The sequence below is a fragment of the Pseudopipra pipra genome, chromosome 1 (assembly GCF_036250125.1).
Source record: "Pseudopipra pipra isolate bDixPip1 chromosome 1, bDixPip1.hap1, whole genome shotgun sequence".
Taxonomy (NCBI): domain Eukaryota; kingdom Metazoa; phylum Chordata; class Aves; order Passeriformes; family Pipridae; genus Pseudopipra; species Pseudopipra pipra.
Window position 1 is genome coordinate 70,917,006 of NC_087549.1, and position 13,098 is coordinate 70,930,103.

The window sequence follows — 13,098 nt, forward strand, 5'->3', positions numbered from 1 at the left end:
CTTGTCTCTGGCTTGACAGCAAATTCCCAATGGACCCATGTACCTGGGTCTTCTGCACCTCACTCTAGCATGCTGTTTCACACTATGCACACGCAAACCAAACCTTTGAAGGCTGGTATATAACATATATCCTGTACAGCATATGTAAGGGCATTAATGAAATTTTACACGCCTTTTCCTACTAAACCACCCCCATCCACCTCTATACAAATCTCCAGATGAGTTTTGCAGACAAAATAAAAATAATCCTGACAGAAATATCTCCTGCATTCCCCTTAAAAACAGGTAAGTCATACTGGCAGGCTCTCAGAGCATGCAGTACCAGTCTATACTGGAAAATGTTACTCCAGGGTTAGAAATAGGGGCTTCAGAGCAAACAAGAGGGGAGATTCCCAACTTCTCTATTTTTAAAAGTTCCTAAAATATTTTAACTACGAGTTTTTCAATTCCTTCAGAAGCCTCAGTTGGACTTTAAAGCTCTGTTTCATTGAGGAGGGTTAAAGACAATTCTTAAAGCCATTAGGGCTACATCAGGTGAGACAGCAACTCTCACCAATTATTTACAAAGGCTCATCAGCTTCTACCTACTTTCCTACCTTTAAGCAGCACAGATGTTCACCTGAAACCTGAGCAAGTAAAAATATCACACAGCCTTCCAGGTTACTTTAGCTCTCTGAATTTAGTTCTCTGAACGCCCACATGCACACATGCCACATGTGCATTTTATTATTCACACACAACACACTGCCTTCATAGCCACTGGCTTCCCACAGGAGAAGTGTGCAAAGACATTTAGCTCCACAGTCTTTTTCCTCACCCCCTTTCCCTGCCTCACAGAATTACCGGGCAGCAGTGAGCTGGACCTGTCTAAACCACCGGACCAATTTTGCAAGCCAGGGTGTGGGCACTTCTCCTTTTTTCTTTTCTCCCCTTTCCCCTCTGTCTGCAGCCTTTCCACACTTTTACTCTGTCTCCACCCAGCTCTGTGTGAGTTGCAGCAGATTTATGTAATGGCAAGCTCTTGTGGTTGCCTGGTGGCCCCTCAGCAAAGCTTGTGTCCGTGCTCTCAAATGACTGAGCTCCTTTTAAGGAAATAAAGCACCAAAGCTGCTCAGAATGGGGACACTTTCCTGCACTAGTAACTAGTTACTCATGCAGGTTACCACCTCTGAATGCCCATGGCTGGGAGGGAAGATCCCTGGGTTGAAGATAATGCCAGGGTTCCAGTGATGCCAGGCACTGAAGCCTGCAGCTATAAAGGCTTCTGCTTCAAAAACTGGATTGTGGGAGGGAGGTAACATCATCACTTGATATTTCCCCCTAGAGGACAAAAATGTCAAAAAAGCACTTTCCTTTTACTGTCTCTTCCCATACTAGTATCCTTTATTTTAAAAAATAGAATTTATAATTTCATAAAAATCTGATCTGTTTTCTATTGATGTCTAAGTTCACCTTGACTTATTACTTTGGACATTCTCTGTCAGTTGTACAAGTTTCAATCTAATTTGGTGAGATTACTTCTCCCCACCTCTTACAAATAAGAAGATCTGTAGACATTGTATATTCCAGGTCCAGACTCTAATCTATGACGATGGTGGTAACCCTTTGCTTCTGTTTTGGAAGTTTATGGTCACCTGCAGCCTCAGACAGCTGTCTGTGCAGAAACAGTGAGCCCACAGCCTCTTTTTGAGGCCACTAACACTGTGAGATGGGTTTTTGTCTTTTACCCAGTGATGGTCAGCTCTGACATGGGCAGTTATGGATAAAGAAGGTACTGCCTACCTTCCTAGGCAAATGCCACCACTGAAGCAAATGGTTCTTTCTCCATTAAGTAGGGTCCAATCCACAGCCCACTGAATCATTAACTTTCCACACATGGATCAGGATACAGCCTCAGAGCACAAACAGCCCTAAATTTCAACTGTCTACCACATAGAGGATGTTCAGCACTGATCATCCACAAAAGGTGCACACAATGTTTAACCTGAAACTTGAATGGAGACAGTAAGAATCATCAGACAATATTTCAAATAGGTTAGCATGGGAAATAGCGCTGTCTGAAATAGGCAACAAAGCACTAATTCTTAATGGAATGGAATTTCAGTGGGATGTGTATTTCTAAATAACTCAGACCAAAATTTTGAAATGTTATTTAGGAGAGATGGTAAAACACAGTCTCTAGTGCCTTGAAGAGCTGTGAAAATAATCTGTGCTGAAAACATTCCCTGGGTTTTCTAGAGAAACTAAATGTAGAGCAGGTAGGTGAGAAGAATAAAAAGAAAATAATAAAAAAAAGTTACAGGTGCCAGATCTGGGGTGGAGAATAGGACCAAGAAGGAAGAAGATCTATTGGACAGAGCAGCAGAAATTAAGCTTGCAGGAGGAAGCTGCTCAACACATAGTGGCATTCTGGGGGTTACAAAATTAAAGTCATAGCAAGCTCATCAAGGAAATGAGCAGTGATCAGAACAAGTCTTTCAATGTGTTTCTGCTTTGCTGTGCTACTTGAGGTTATTACTAGAAATAGTTGATGACTTTACTTCTGTAAATTACCTTCTCACACTTGCTAATCATTTTTGCATTGATCAGAAGCAAACCATGTCTTGGGTGTCCCCCCTGTCTGGGGACACAAGTCAAAACATACATTTCATGAACCTCTGGATACCTCCCTCCAGTCATTTTAAGTGAGAACTCAAAAACTGAAGGCACCCAATAAAATCTGGCAAGTGAATGGAAGACTTCCAACACCATTCCCAGAGCAGAAGAGATATTTCAACCAATTCTCTCTATCAGCTCTATAGTACCACGTTGATCTTGGGACTTAGAGACAATAGTGTTGCACTGTCTACACTGCCAAGCCACTGCCTACATAAAAAGACAGTCCCCTTCATCCCTAATGCAGCTATGGAATCATGCAGGCCAAACATGACTCCTAAGGCATTGGTTTATTCCTAAGGGATTTTCTTTCGATGAAGACCCAGAATGTGCATAGCAATCATATGGCTCCTGATATGATTGAGGCATGGGTTGAGATCCTCTTTGTAAAACCAAAGAATTAATTTTTTCAGTAGACTCTTTTCAGAAAGTTAGTTTAGGGCTAGAAAAAAGGAGCAGTAGAAGTAAAGGTTGTATGCAGCTTTCCAGAAAAGACAAACATTGCAAGAAATGCAGTTGATACCTACAGATCATCCATAAAACAGAGTATTGTGTCTGTTTACTATGGTCAATAAGACATCACTACAAGATGTAACCCTTGTAAACAAAAGAGTTAAGGGGTAGAGAAAGCGGCTGTAGAAAAAACGTTGAAGACAGGACATGGAAAATCTAATTTACTGCTTACTAATGAGAACAACAGATAGAACTTATCATATTTAGGGCACTAAAGTTATTACAGTAACTTCTAATATGTATTTATATCGCTATATGATTGAACTGTTGAAAGAATCATGACATCATCAGCAAATAAAAAGTTTGACTTTTGTGAAGTAAAGAAAATTCAATGCAATCAAAAATCCTGTTTGTTTGGGTTTGAACTAAGAACTTAAAAAATTATTACTGTTTTTTAAATTAAGGCTTAAATATTTGTTGGGTTTAGTTACTGTGGGAGAAAGGAGACTTAACTCTTTTTATTGAGTTGATATGCAAGCAGTTAAGGCAAGATTTTGTCCAAAGATCTTCGGACTGAAAAACAAAGCACTAGGTAAGTGATCAGACTATTTAAAAGCATTTTTAAAAATGAATCTGTTCATAAGGTATGTCAATATACATGTAGGAGCTGAACTTGTGCTCAGATTTTTGGTAAGAGGGGATCAAGTGGTAAATAAAGTGAAGATGCATAAGATGCTTCTCTACTAGCCATTGCTGAAGTTTGGGAGCAGGTTCTATCCCTAATGCTGAAACCATCCTGCTGTATTACCTTCAGTTGGTTATTTTGCCTTCTGTGCCTCCCTTCCCACCTAACATCCTTTACTGGACTTCCTTAGACAATAAACATTTGAAGGCAATTGCAATCTTTCTATAAAAAGTCTTCCACTTTGACACTCATTCTTACAATAGGAATGTAAAAATGATGAGCAATACTTTTATTTGTGGACAAACTAATGTATTTTGATAGTCACTCCATTCCAGAAATATTTTTATCATATTGGGCATTGATCACAGCATTCTGGGAGTCAGTATGCTTTTCTTTTTTCCCCTTTTTCTTACCCCTCCCCCCACTAGTAAACAAGCATGGTGCTCAAGTTATATCATTTAGTCTTTTTTAATGCACTACGTGTGAATGGATGCACGCATTAGTCATTGCTAGTCCTTGGTGTGGAGTCTGGGATCTCTAAGAAGAATCAGCATTTTGCACAATCATCTATGGACAATAATTTATTTTAACCCAACAGATTTTATCAATTGTGGATTTTTACCTAGTAGAGCAAAATTCAAGTGTTTTCTAAAGTACTGCCAGGCAAAAAAATCAAGGGTAAATGAAGATTCAATATTGGAATCTGAAACATACGAATACTACATGTGTTTTAATGTGGCATTTCTGGAGAAATCTGAATGGCAGATAACATTCAAGATAACATTCAAACTAATAATAATAATGAAAATATCTGAGAGTTTAGTGAATTTTTATCAAATCTGAGTTCCAATAATTTTGACCTGGAATAACATATTTAATTCCATTTCCGAGGCAAAATGGAATATCTTTCCTGGAGAGAATTTTATACAACCAGTCATGCTTTAGAAAGAAGATAAATAGTAGGATCTTTGTAACTTCTCTGTGGACGAAGATGCCTTTCCCAAAGAAAAGGCTGCACAAAAAACACTAAGCACCGCAGCAAGACAAAAAGGCACAGGACCTCCCTATATACCAGCTTGTTATACAGTACTTTAACATTATCTACTATATTATCTACTAGTAATTCTTATCAGAGTGGACTTGTCATCTTACCCAAGATTCTGTCACTCTTAGAACTCTGTTGTCCTCCAGTACTAGTTGAAAGGTCCTCTGGCACAGGCATAGGTTCATCTGGATCATCTGGGACATCACTAATTGGAGGACTTTCCTTTCCTAGTAGTGAAGAAAGTAGCATCAATTAGTCATCAGAGAAGCCTCATTTTCAAATATTACCATAAGAGGAACCACGAACCAAATAAAACTTAACAAAAAACCCTAAACACTATCTAAAGCATGATATTTTTAGGACCAAAACCTACTCTCCTGCAGAGAAAACTTTTTATGAGTACAGGGGAATTATATTTGTGAAAAGAATGCATGCCAATATCTCTTCCAAATTTACTGAAGGCTGGATACACAGTTATCAGCCTTACCATTTTGGATATTTGTAAGACACAGGTATGTTCTCCAGCTGCTACATTCAGAAGATCCAGTTTACCCAATGCAGACTGACAGATTAAAAAGGTTATCAAATGGACATCCTTTGTAAAAAATTTTCTTTTTTCCACAAGTGCTCCTTGAAAGCATACCCAGATTTGCTTCAAAGACACAGTGAAGTCTAACCTACAAGTATTCTGAGGCTCCAAAAGAACTACCCCAAAAGTAAAATTTTATCTTCAAATAAAAATTCAACTACAACTTCAGCAAGCTTCACCAACACCCACAGATCAAGCTTTGGCTGGTCCTTGTGATTAAAAGCAGTGAAGTGCCTGTAGCTCCCAGGATTTCTTAAAACATGAACAGAGTTCATTCAACACATGACTTCGAGGGTTTTACTGTCTTTTATTTGCAAAGAGGAAACAAATCCCAATATTTTGTGTACACAAGGTTTTGCAGAGGAAAACAGTTTGGTGTTTTAATGTATAACAAGTATTGTGGAACTGTTTTAGTGCTGAATGCAATACAGTAAGAAAAAGAACTCTCTTGCTAAGTACTGCACTTCCAGAAATGGTGATGTTTCTTGGTTCTGCTCTCAGTCATGGCACACATGTCCTGCCTACAGTAATATCCCTGTCTTGCAGACCTTCTTTTAAAATTACTAACAAAAGCACCCCTTGGAAACAATTACCAAAAGAATCATCTAAGTGATAATTATCTAAGTGATTAGTTTCATTTACTATTACTAAAAGGCTGGTCTTTGCATTAGTAGCAAAGAATAGAACAGGCCCAGAGCAGGATTTGAACTCAGTAATGTTCACATAAGACCCTTGTCTCCAAAATGGAGATGTTACCAAATTACATTGATGCAATCTGTTAGACGTCCCGTGGCAATCGGCACACCAGCAAGGGCAGTAATTTCATGGCACAAAGCCCTAGCAAATTAGTGGTTTTTCTCCTAATAAGAATTCCCTCATTAAAACACAAACGTAAATTAAATCTGAAGATACTTATCAGAAAAGGAAAAACTGAAGAAAATATAGCTTACTTAAGTGACAGCAGTTTAGTGATGCCAGTTATGGATTTGATCTGAATGAAGCAAATAGTTTCTTCCCAACTGGATGGAGCAAAAAAGAAAGCATTGTGCTTTCTGATCTATACTAATCACAATGGTGGGAAATGACAGGTCAGTTCAAGTAGTCTTCCAAATGAGCTGTTTTGGCTTGTTTGCACAAATCTATGTTTAAATGAATGATATGAGTATTTGACTGCACTTCTTAATGACATACCTATCAAACTGCGGAATAATCTCTGAGTGGGAGTGTTGAGAGTGGCATCAGGTGAAACATCTAAAACTGCAGCCAGAAGGACTCAAGGGTAATGAAGAAACAGTACTGCACTGGCAGAAGGACTAACCAGGGGATTTCATAAGGTCCTCCCATATCCAACTTCTGTGGGGTATTCTTAAATGGGCAAAATCACACCCACTGGATGTAAGTGTAAGAGCAAAGATGGGTTGCATAAATGGAAAAGAGGGAATATGAATGTTACAGCAAAGGAAAGTAAAAGCAGAAAGTAAGTTCTTTAAAACAGTTTTTGCCATTTACCATTTAGCTCCTTACTCAGGTATTTCTGTAGTTTTCTGGGATGTAAGGAACTTATAGAACTACCAGCAACTTTCCAACACAAGTCCTATCCTGCCAAGCTGAGGTACCTGTTACAGATAGGATGGATGGGAGGAAAGACAGCTGAAATCTTTCAGTTTGTTCAACACATTTTCCAGCACACAGTAAAAAAAAAAAAAATCCCCACAAGTTTAATGGGAGGGTAAGCGGCAGCCTGGCAGCTCTCTTCACACTATATGTGGGTTAAGGAAATTTGTTAAAAACTAACATTATCCAAAAGCCACCTGCATCTTCCAAGGATCATACTGTGCTCCCAGTTACAACAACAGAAGCTGATGCTTTGACTTAGACTAAGAACATTTACCCTAAAAACCTGAAGACTTTTTTTGGTTACAAACTATTATAAACTCATAACATCAGACCTATGAGATAACAATAGACAGCAAACAATATTTCTTAGTGTGTCATTAAGTGTCCTACAATATGAAGGTGTAGTGGGTTTCTGTGGCTGGGTTTGGTAGCAGGGGTGGGGGTAGGGGCTACAGGGGTGGCTTCTGTTAGAAGCTGCTAGAAGCTTCCCCTGTTCAGTGGAGCCAATGCTAGCCAGTTCCAGGATGGACTTCCTGACACTGGCCAAGGCCTCTGTGATAACATATTTAAGAACAGAAGGTTGTGGCGCAGAAAGAATTCCAGCCAGGGAACAAAAATGCAGACACCAAGGTCAGTGCAGAAGGAGGGGCAGGAGGTGCTCCAGGCACCAGAGTTGAGGCTCCTGCAGCCTGTGATGCAGCCCATGGTGGAGCAGCTGTGCCCCTGCAGCCCATGGAGGACCATCCGGGTGCAGAGACCCACCTGCAGCCCATGGAGAAGCCCATGCTGGAGCAGGTGGATGCATGAAGGAGGCTGTGACCCTGTGGGAGGCCCAAGATGGATCAGGGTCCTGCTGGAGACCTGCAGCCCATGGAGAGGGAAGCCCATGCTGGAGCAGGTTTTTCCTGGGTAGGACTTGTGGCCCCTGTGCGAGACCCACGTCAGTACAGCTCATTTGTGACGGACTGCACCCCATGGAGGAGTGACCCACGGGACAGCAGTTTGGGAAGAACTGCTGCCTGAGGGATGGACTCACATCGGAGAGGTCCATCAAGGACTGTCTCCCATGGGAGGGACCCCACGGGAGCAGGGGAAGGACTCCTCTCCCTGAGCAGCGGCAGAAACGACAACTGACCGCAATCCCCATTCCCGTCCCCCTTCACCGCTGGGGGGGGGGGAGGAAGAACACGGAAGGAAGGAGGGGTGGGGGGAAGGTGTTTTTAAGATTGCTTTATTTCTCACTCTTTGGCTCTTACCCTGTTAGTAATAAATTTAAATACTATCCCCACTTTGAGTCTGCTTTGCCCGTGAAGTTAAACAGTAAGTGACCTCTCCCAGCTGTTATCTCAACTCATGAATCCTTAGCTGTTTTTTTTTCTCTCCTCTGTCCAGTTACAGAAGGAGAGTGAGAGAGTGGCTTTAGTGGGTACCTGGCATCAGGCCAGTGCCAACCCACTACAGCAGGCTAAGTAGGATGCTTTGAAGATAAGTCAGATAAATCTTTTTGGAAGAGAAACCTGTTAGCAGACGACTACTTTTGCAGTGGTGAACTCTTTGGTTCACTAAACAGGTATCAGTCTTAAACTTGTAAAATTAATAGGCATTTGCCCAGGTGGCATGAATTAGACTAGTCTCATGAACTTGGTGGGGCAGGAGCCGGAGATCAGGTATTCTTCCCTCTTTGCAGGAGACTGCAGTTAAGAAAACTCAGTAAACTTGACTTTAATGACCCATTTAATATAATTTGATTTCTTGTCACACATGATTGAGAAATCCTTACATGCAAAAAGACAGAGTAAAAATAGTGAATTTAAAATAGATCCATTTATTGTGTCTTGGATTCTAGAGCATCGTATTTGCATTTCATGCCTTAACTACATCTAAATCATTACACCATGGTAAGTTCACTACTGCATGGCAATCTTACAGATGTGCAATCCCACTAACATTGTTTTGCCAATGAATTTAGAATTGCAAAGGGGGTGGGGCAAGGGATGGAATGCTTTCCCATTTGATTTCTGACAAGTATGCCCAGAACAATAACTGATCGAAGGAAAAGGAGCTCAAAAAACCGCAACACCTAGTGGCCAGTACTGGGGAAAATTATTAAAGTAGAGGGAAGTGAAGTATAAACATCACAATCTGATCTTGTATAGAGGGGGTGTTTTTTGGTTTTGGGGTTTTCATTTTTGTTTTTGTTTTTTCTAATTACTTATTAGAAAGAGCCACCTTATCTATAGAGTTGAAGTTCTGTTTCTGGCACTGCTACTGATTCGTGGTGCTCTTGGTTACTTCATAAATGGGGACAACTTCAATTGCAGTCTGTATCAAACATTCCTTCAATTCAGCCTGCATCTCTGAAAGACAGTCCCAGATTTCCAAATACTGCCATTTCTGTATTAAAATAGCCGGAGAAGAGCCTATCACTAACAACAGTGTCTGGTAAGACACTCAACTTCTCTCTATTTGAGTTTCCTCATCTCTGCCCCAGAAATAAAGTTGAAGACATAAGGAAAGAGAGGAAGGGAAAAAAGTGCCCAATCCAGTAAGGTTTTAGCATCCTTTATTTCTGTCCAAGTCCATAGCCCGATGTTCCTTGAACACCTCCATCCAGTTCTGAGAGCAATTTGGTTCATACCAGGATGGTGCTGGTGGTGCTACCACTGTTGAAAAAAAAAAAAGCCAGGGCAGATTTCCTATAGAAATCTCCATCCTGCCACAAACTAACCTTGGGTGTACTTAATATCGAAGGTTGTTTCCCATGGAAACACTAGAATCACTGGAGAAATCCTGCAAGAAAAGCAACATAGAATTTTTCTGGATCAGAGTCACAACCCAGTTCACATCTCCTTTTCACTGACAGAAACTTAAATCTCCAGTGATGAGAAGAGAGTCACTGCAATGGGAGCCAGGCTCTCAGGTGGCAGACACCAGCCCAGGATACACTCATTTCCACCTTTCCAGGACCTATCAAGAATATCAAATGCAAAACTCTTCTTCCTGCTTTTGCAGAGCCCAGCCCAGCCTAGTTCATGGTAGGGGAACTTTTAATGTTAGATGTGGAAACATTTGTACCGCTTTTTCACCTTCCTTAACTGTTAGGCCCTAGAACTGAGAAAAAAAAAAAAAAAGACAAAAAGGCAGGAAAAATACTGCTTGTTAAGTGAGATATTATCTGTGTTTTCTGACTCTTGTGTATGGGTGCCGGATACCGTTTGGTTAAATGTATGTCAGTTCTCTCCTCATTTCAGAACTGCAACTGCTTGCCTCATGAAATATCGTTTTCAGGAGAAAAATAAAAAGTGTGAACTCTGTGTTAGTCACACAGTATTTCAGTTCCTCTAGGAGTCAGCCATGCCTGGATTCCCAGAGGCGGGAATGCCAGTGTGCACGTAGGGTTTGGCTCGCTCACATTAGTTTTATTCTGTCTCGGCCCAGCAGGTCCCTGCCACACCTGAGTCAGCTGCAGCTGTGTAAAGCACAAGACACCGCTGAGGAGATTGTTTCTAGAGAGCTGTTTCACTTCTGGGTTAAAAAACAAAATGCCCCAAAGAAACCCACCAAACCAAATTTATTTTTTAATTTAAAAAAAAAAAAAAAAAACAGAACCAAGTGTGCTAGTGAACCAAGTTACCTAATTCCATGGGCCCAGAGAGTAAGTTACACCTGATAAACATTACTCATAGAACAGGAAAAATAAATAAAAGCATTTTAAAGCTGACAAGACAAAAAATCTCACACTCCTGAAACTGTGCAATTGTTTGACTGGTTCCCTTGTCATGCACGGAAGCCTCCCAGAAGCATGTAGAACCCCAGGAGAAGACAAGGGGGAAAACTTTCTGGATTCACTAGCCTATAAGAAAGAAGTAGGAAACATCCCTGTAGCTTCAGATCCTTCACTTTTGAGGTCTAGTAAGAGCTTACAAGGAGCCAGTATCTGTGGAACCTAATCTGACAAGCACTAAACGCTGAATTCACAGACTACTCATATCATAAATGAAAGTAAATTAGCAAATTCTTTCTTTGGCCAGTTGTTCACAAATCCAGCTAACGACCCAATGCAACTCACAGCCTCTGCTCACAGAAAGTACCAGATGTTCAGTGGCAGAAATGGCAGGAAGAGTTCAAAGCTGACTTTTTTTTTCCTTTAATCTGTTTGTGTAGGTCTACCTCTTATCAGAGGTAACTTTCTTTTTCAAGAAAATCCTCTCTCATCACAGAATAGTACTATTGCAGGATATGCTAGAAAAGCTACAAGGCACAGCAACACTGGTTCAAATCATGCAAAACTTTGAGAGCTACAAATTATATACACAGATATACATCTATTATGTATATATTTATATACACACAAGCACTCAAAATGGCAAAGTTTCTTGCAAGTCTTCTCTGTCAAGGGAGAAGTAGACCACAAGGAAGGCAAAGTGTTTGACCTTCTAATGCACTCCTTGACTCAAGACAGCATCTCCCACACTGCTCCTCTCCATGTCAAAACAAAAAAAAAAGCAACTCTAGTAAGAAATAGCAGGTGTGGAGCTCAAATTCACATTGTTGTAAAGAGTACCACAACAGTTAGGTGTGGGTACCCAGGGTAGTTTTGCTGCTGCAGAGGAAGAGGAGGTCAGCGCTCCTGCCCTAAGGAGCTCACGCAAGCAGGAAAGGGTTTCTGCAGCAGGCAGAGGAGCTGGACCTGAATCATGGTGCCTCTCACTGCTCTGAGCAGATCCACAGTGCATAAAGGATTAAAACCCCACTTTTGTCTGCTAGGGCCACACAGGTTTCAAGCACGCATGCACAGGACAGGTCTTATTTCATTTACAAATTTGTTCAGCACGCAACAAAACGGTAATGTGTAAGCATATCCAATATATACACGATTTAAAATTGGTTACCTGAGGAGGAGAGTGCAACATGCCTCCACAGGGCTGACTAGGAATGACTTCCCTATGATAAATGTAACTGGTAATCTTCTGTTGGCATGAAAGATTATTCTATTGCTGCTCTTTCAGACAGAATATGTGTCTGATTTTCAATTCTCAGATGAGATTAAAAGTCCTTGGTTCAAATTTTTGACAAACCTTCCCAAAATTTTTAGAAAGGAGGAAGTAAAAAAAAAAGAGAGAGAGGGAAAGAAAATTGTATCCATATATTTCAGGAAAACCCAGTGACCTAATCACCCACACTGTACCCAGACCTTGATGAGCTACCTAGCTATATATACCTGGAGGGTCCACCTATAGCTGGACCTTCGAAGTCCTGACCCAGCAGTGCCCAAGAGCTGCCTCTTAAGAAAAAGCTGCATGACCAGGTGCCTGCCATGAGTGGCCCCAGTGATGGTGGCTATCATGTTCCAGGCTGAACACTAAAAGTGAAAACTGAAAGCCATTAATCGTTGCAGCTGCCAACATGTTAGGGAAACTAGGAAAGGGACTAACTTGTCCTTTTTCAACTGCAGAGGCACAGCAGTATGAATATATACTATCTTGCAAAGCCAATTTTTTAAGGACGCAGTTTCCAAGACAGTTAAGATTATCCCCCGGGAATATCAACATGGGGTAAGACTGCAAAATGCTATCCATGCCACTACAGGGCAAATTTTAGAAACAAATTATCATCTTGGGCAAAAACAGTTACAAGCATAAAGTCTAAAGCCAATCAGTTCTCATTTTCTTTTTATTTTCCTCTTCTCTTTTGAAACATTTGTAAGTAAAACTGAATGCTTTTGAAAGAAGTCAAATAACCCTATGTGGTAAATACAGTTTGCTTGCTCTTAATTAGTATTTGTGCCCCATCCCACCTGGTGAACATTGTTTTTTCTATATTTATTTTGTAACAATCAGAATTTTGGTCCCAAAAGAAACAGTGTAAACGTGCACTTGACCATGCTTCAGGGATACACTACCCCAGGTTTAATGCAAAATTACATCTATGCTTCTATATTCCCTTGACTTCTTTACTTACACAGTTCCTTTTAAAAAAATCCATGCACTGTTGGGCTTGATATCAAGTGATATCATTAATTATATCTCAATTCCCACTCTAGTTTTAAAAAAG

At 40.6% G+C, this 13,098-nt stretch overlaps 1 protein-coding gene across 16 annotated transcripts in view; it reads right to left on the reverse strand.

The window, feature by feature from the left end:
- Window positions 1-13,098, reverse strand: part of IKZF1 (IKAROS family zinc finger 1) — a 109,674-nt gene that overhangs the window by 43,945 nt on the left and 52,631 nt on the right. For all 16 annotated transcript variants that reach the window (XM_064660679.1, XM_064660580.1, XM_064660661.1 and 13 more), the window contains one exon: window positions 4,946-5,065. In XM_064660679.1, coding sequence (XP_064516749.1) covers window positions 4,946-5,065 — 120 coding nt within the window. The remainder of the gene's footprint in view (window positions 1-4,945; window positions 5,066-13,098) is intronic.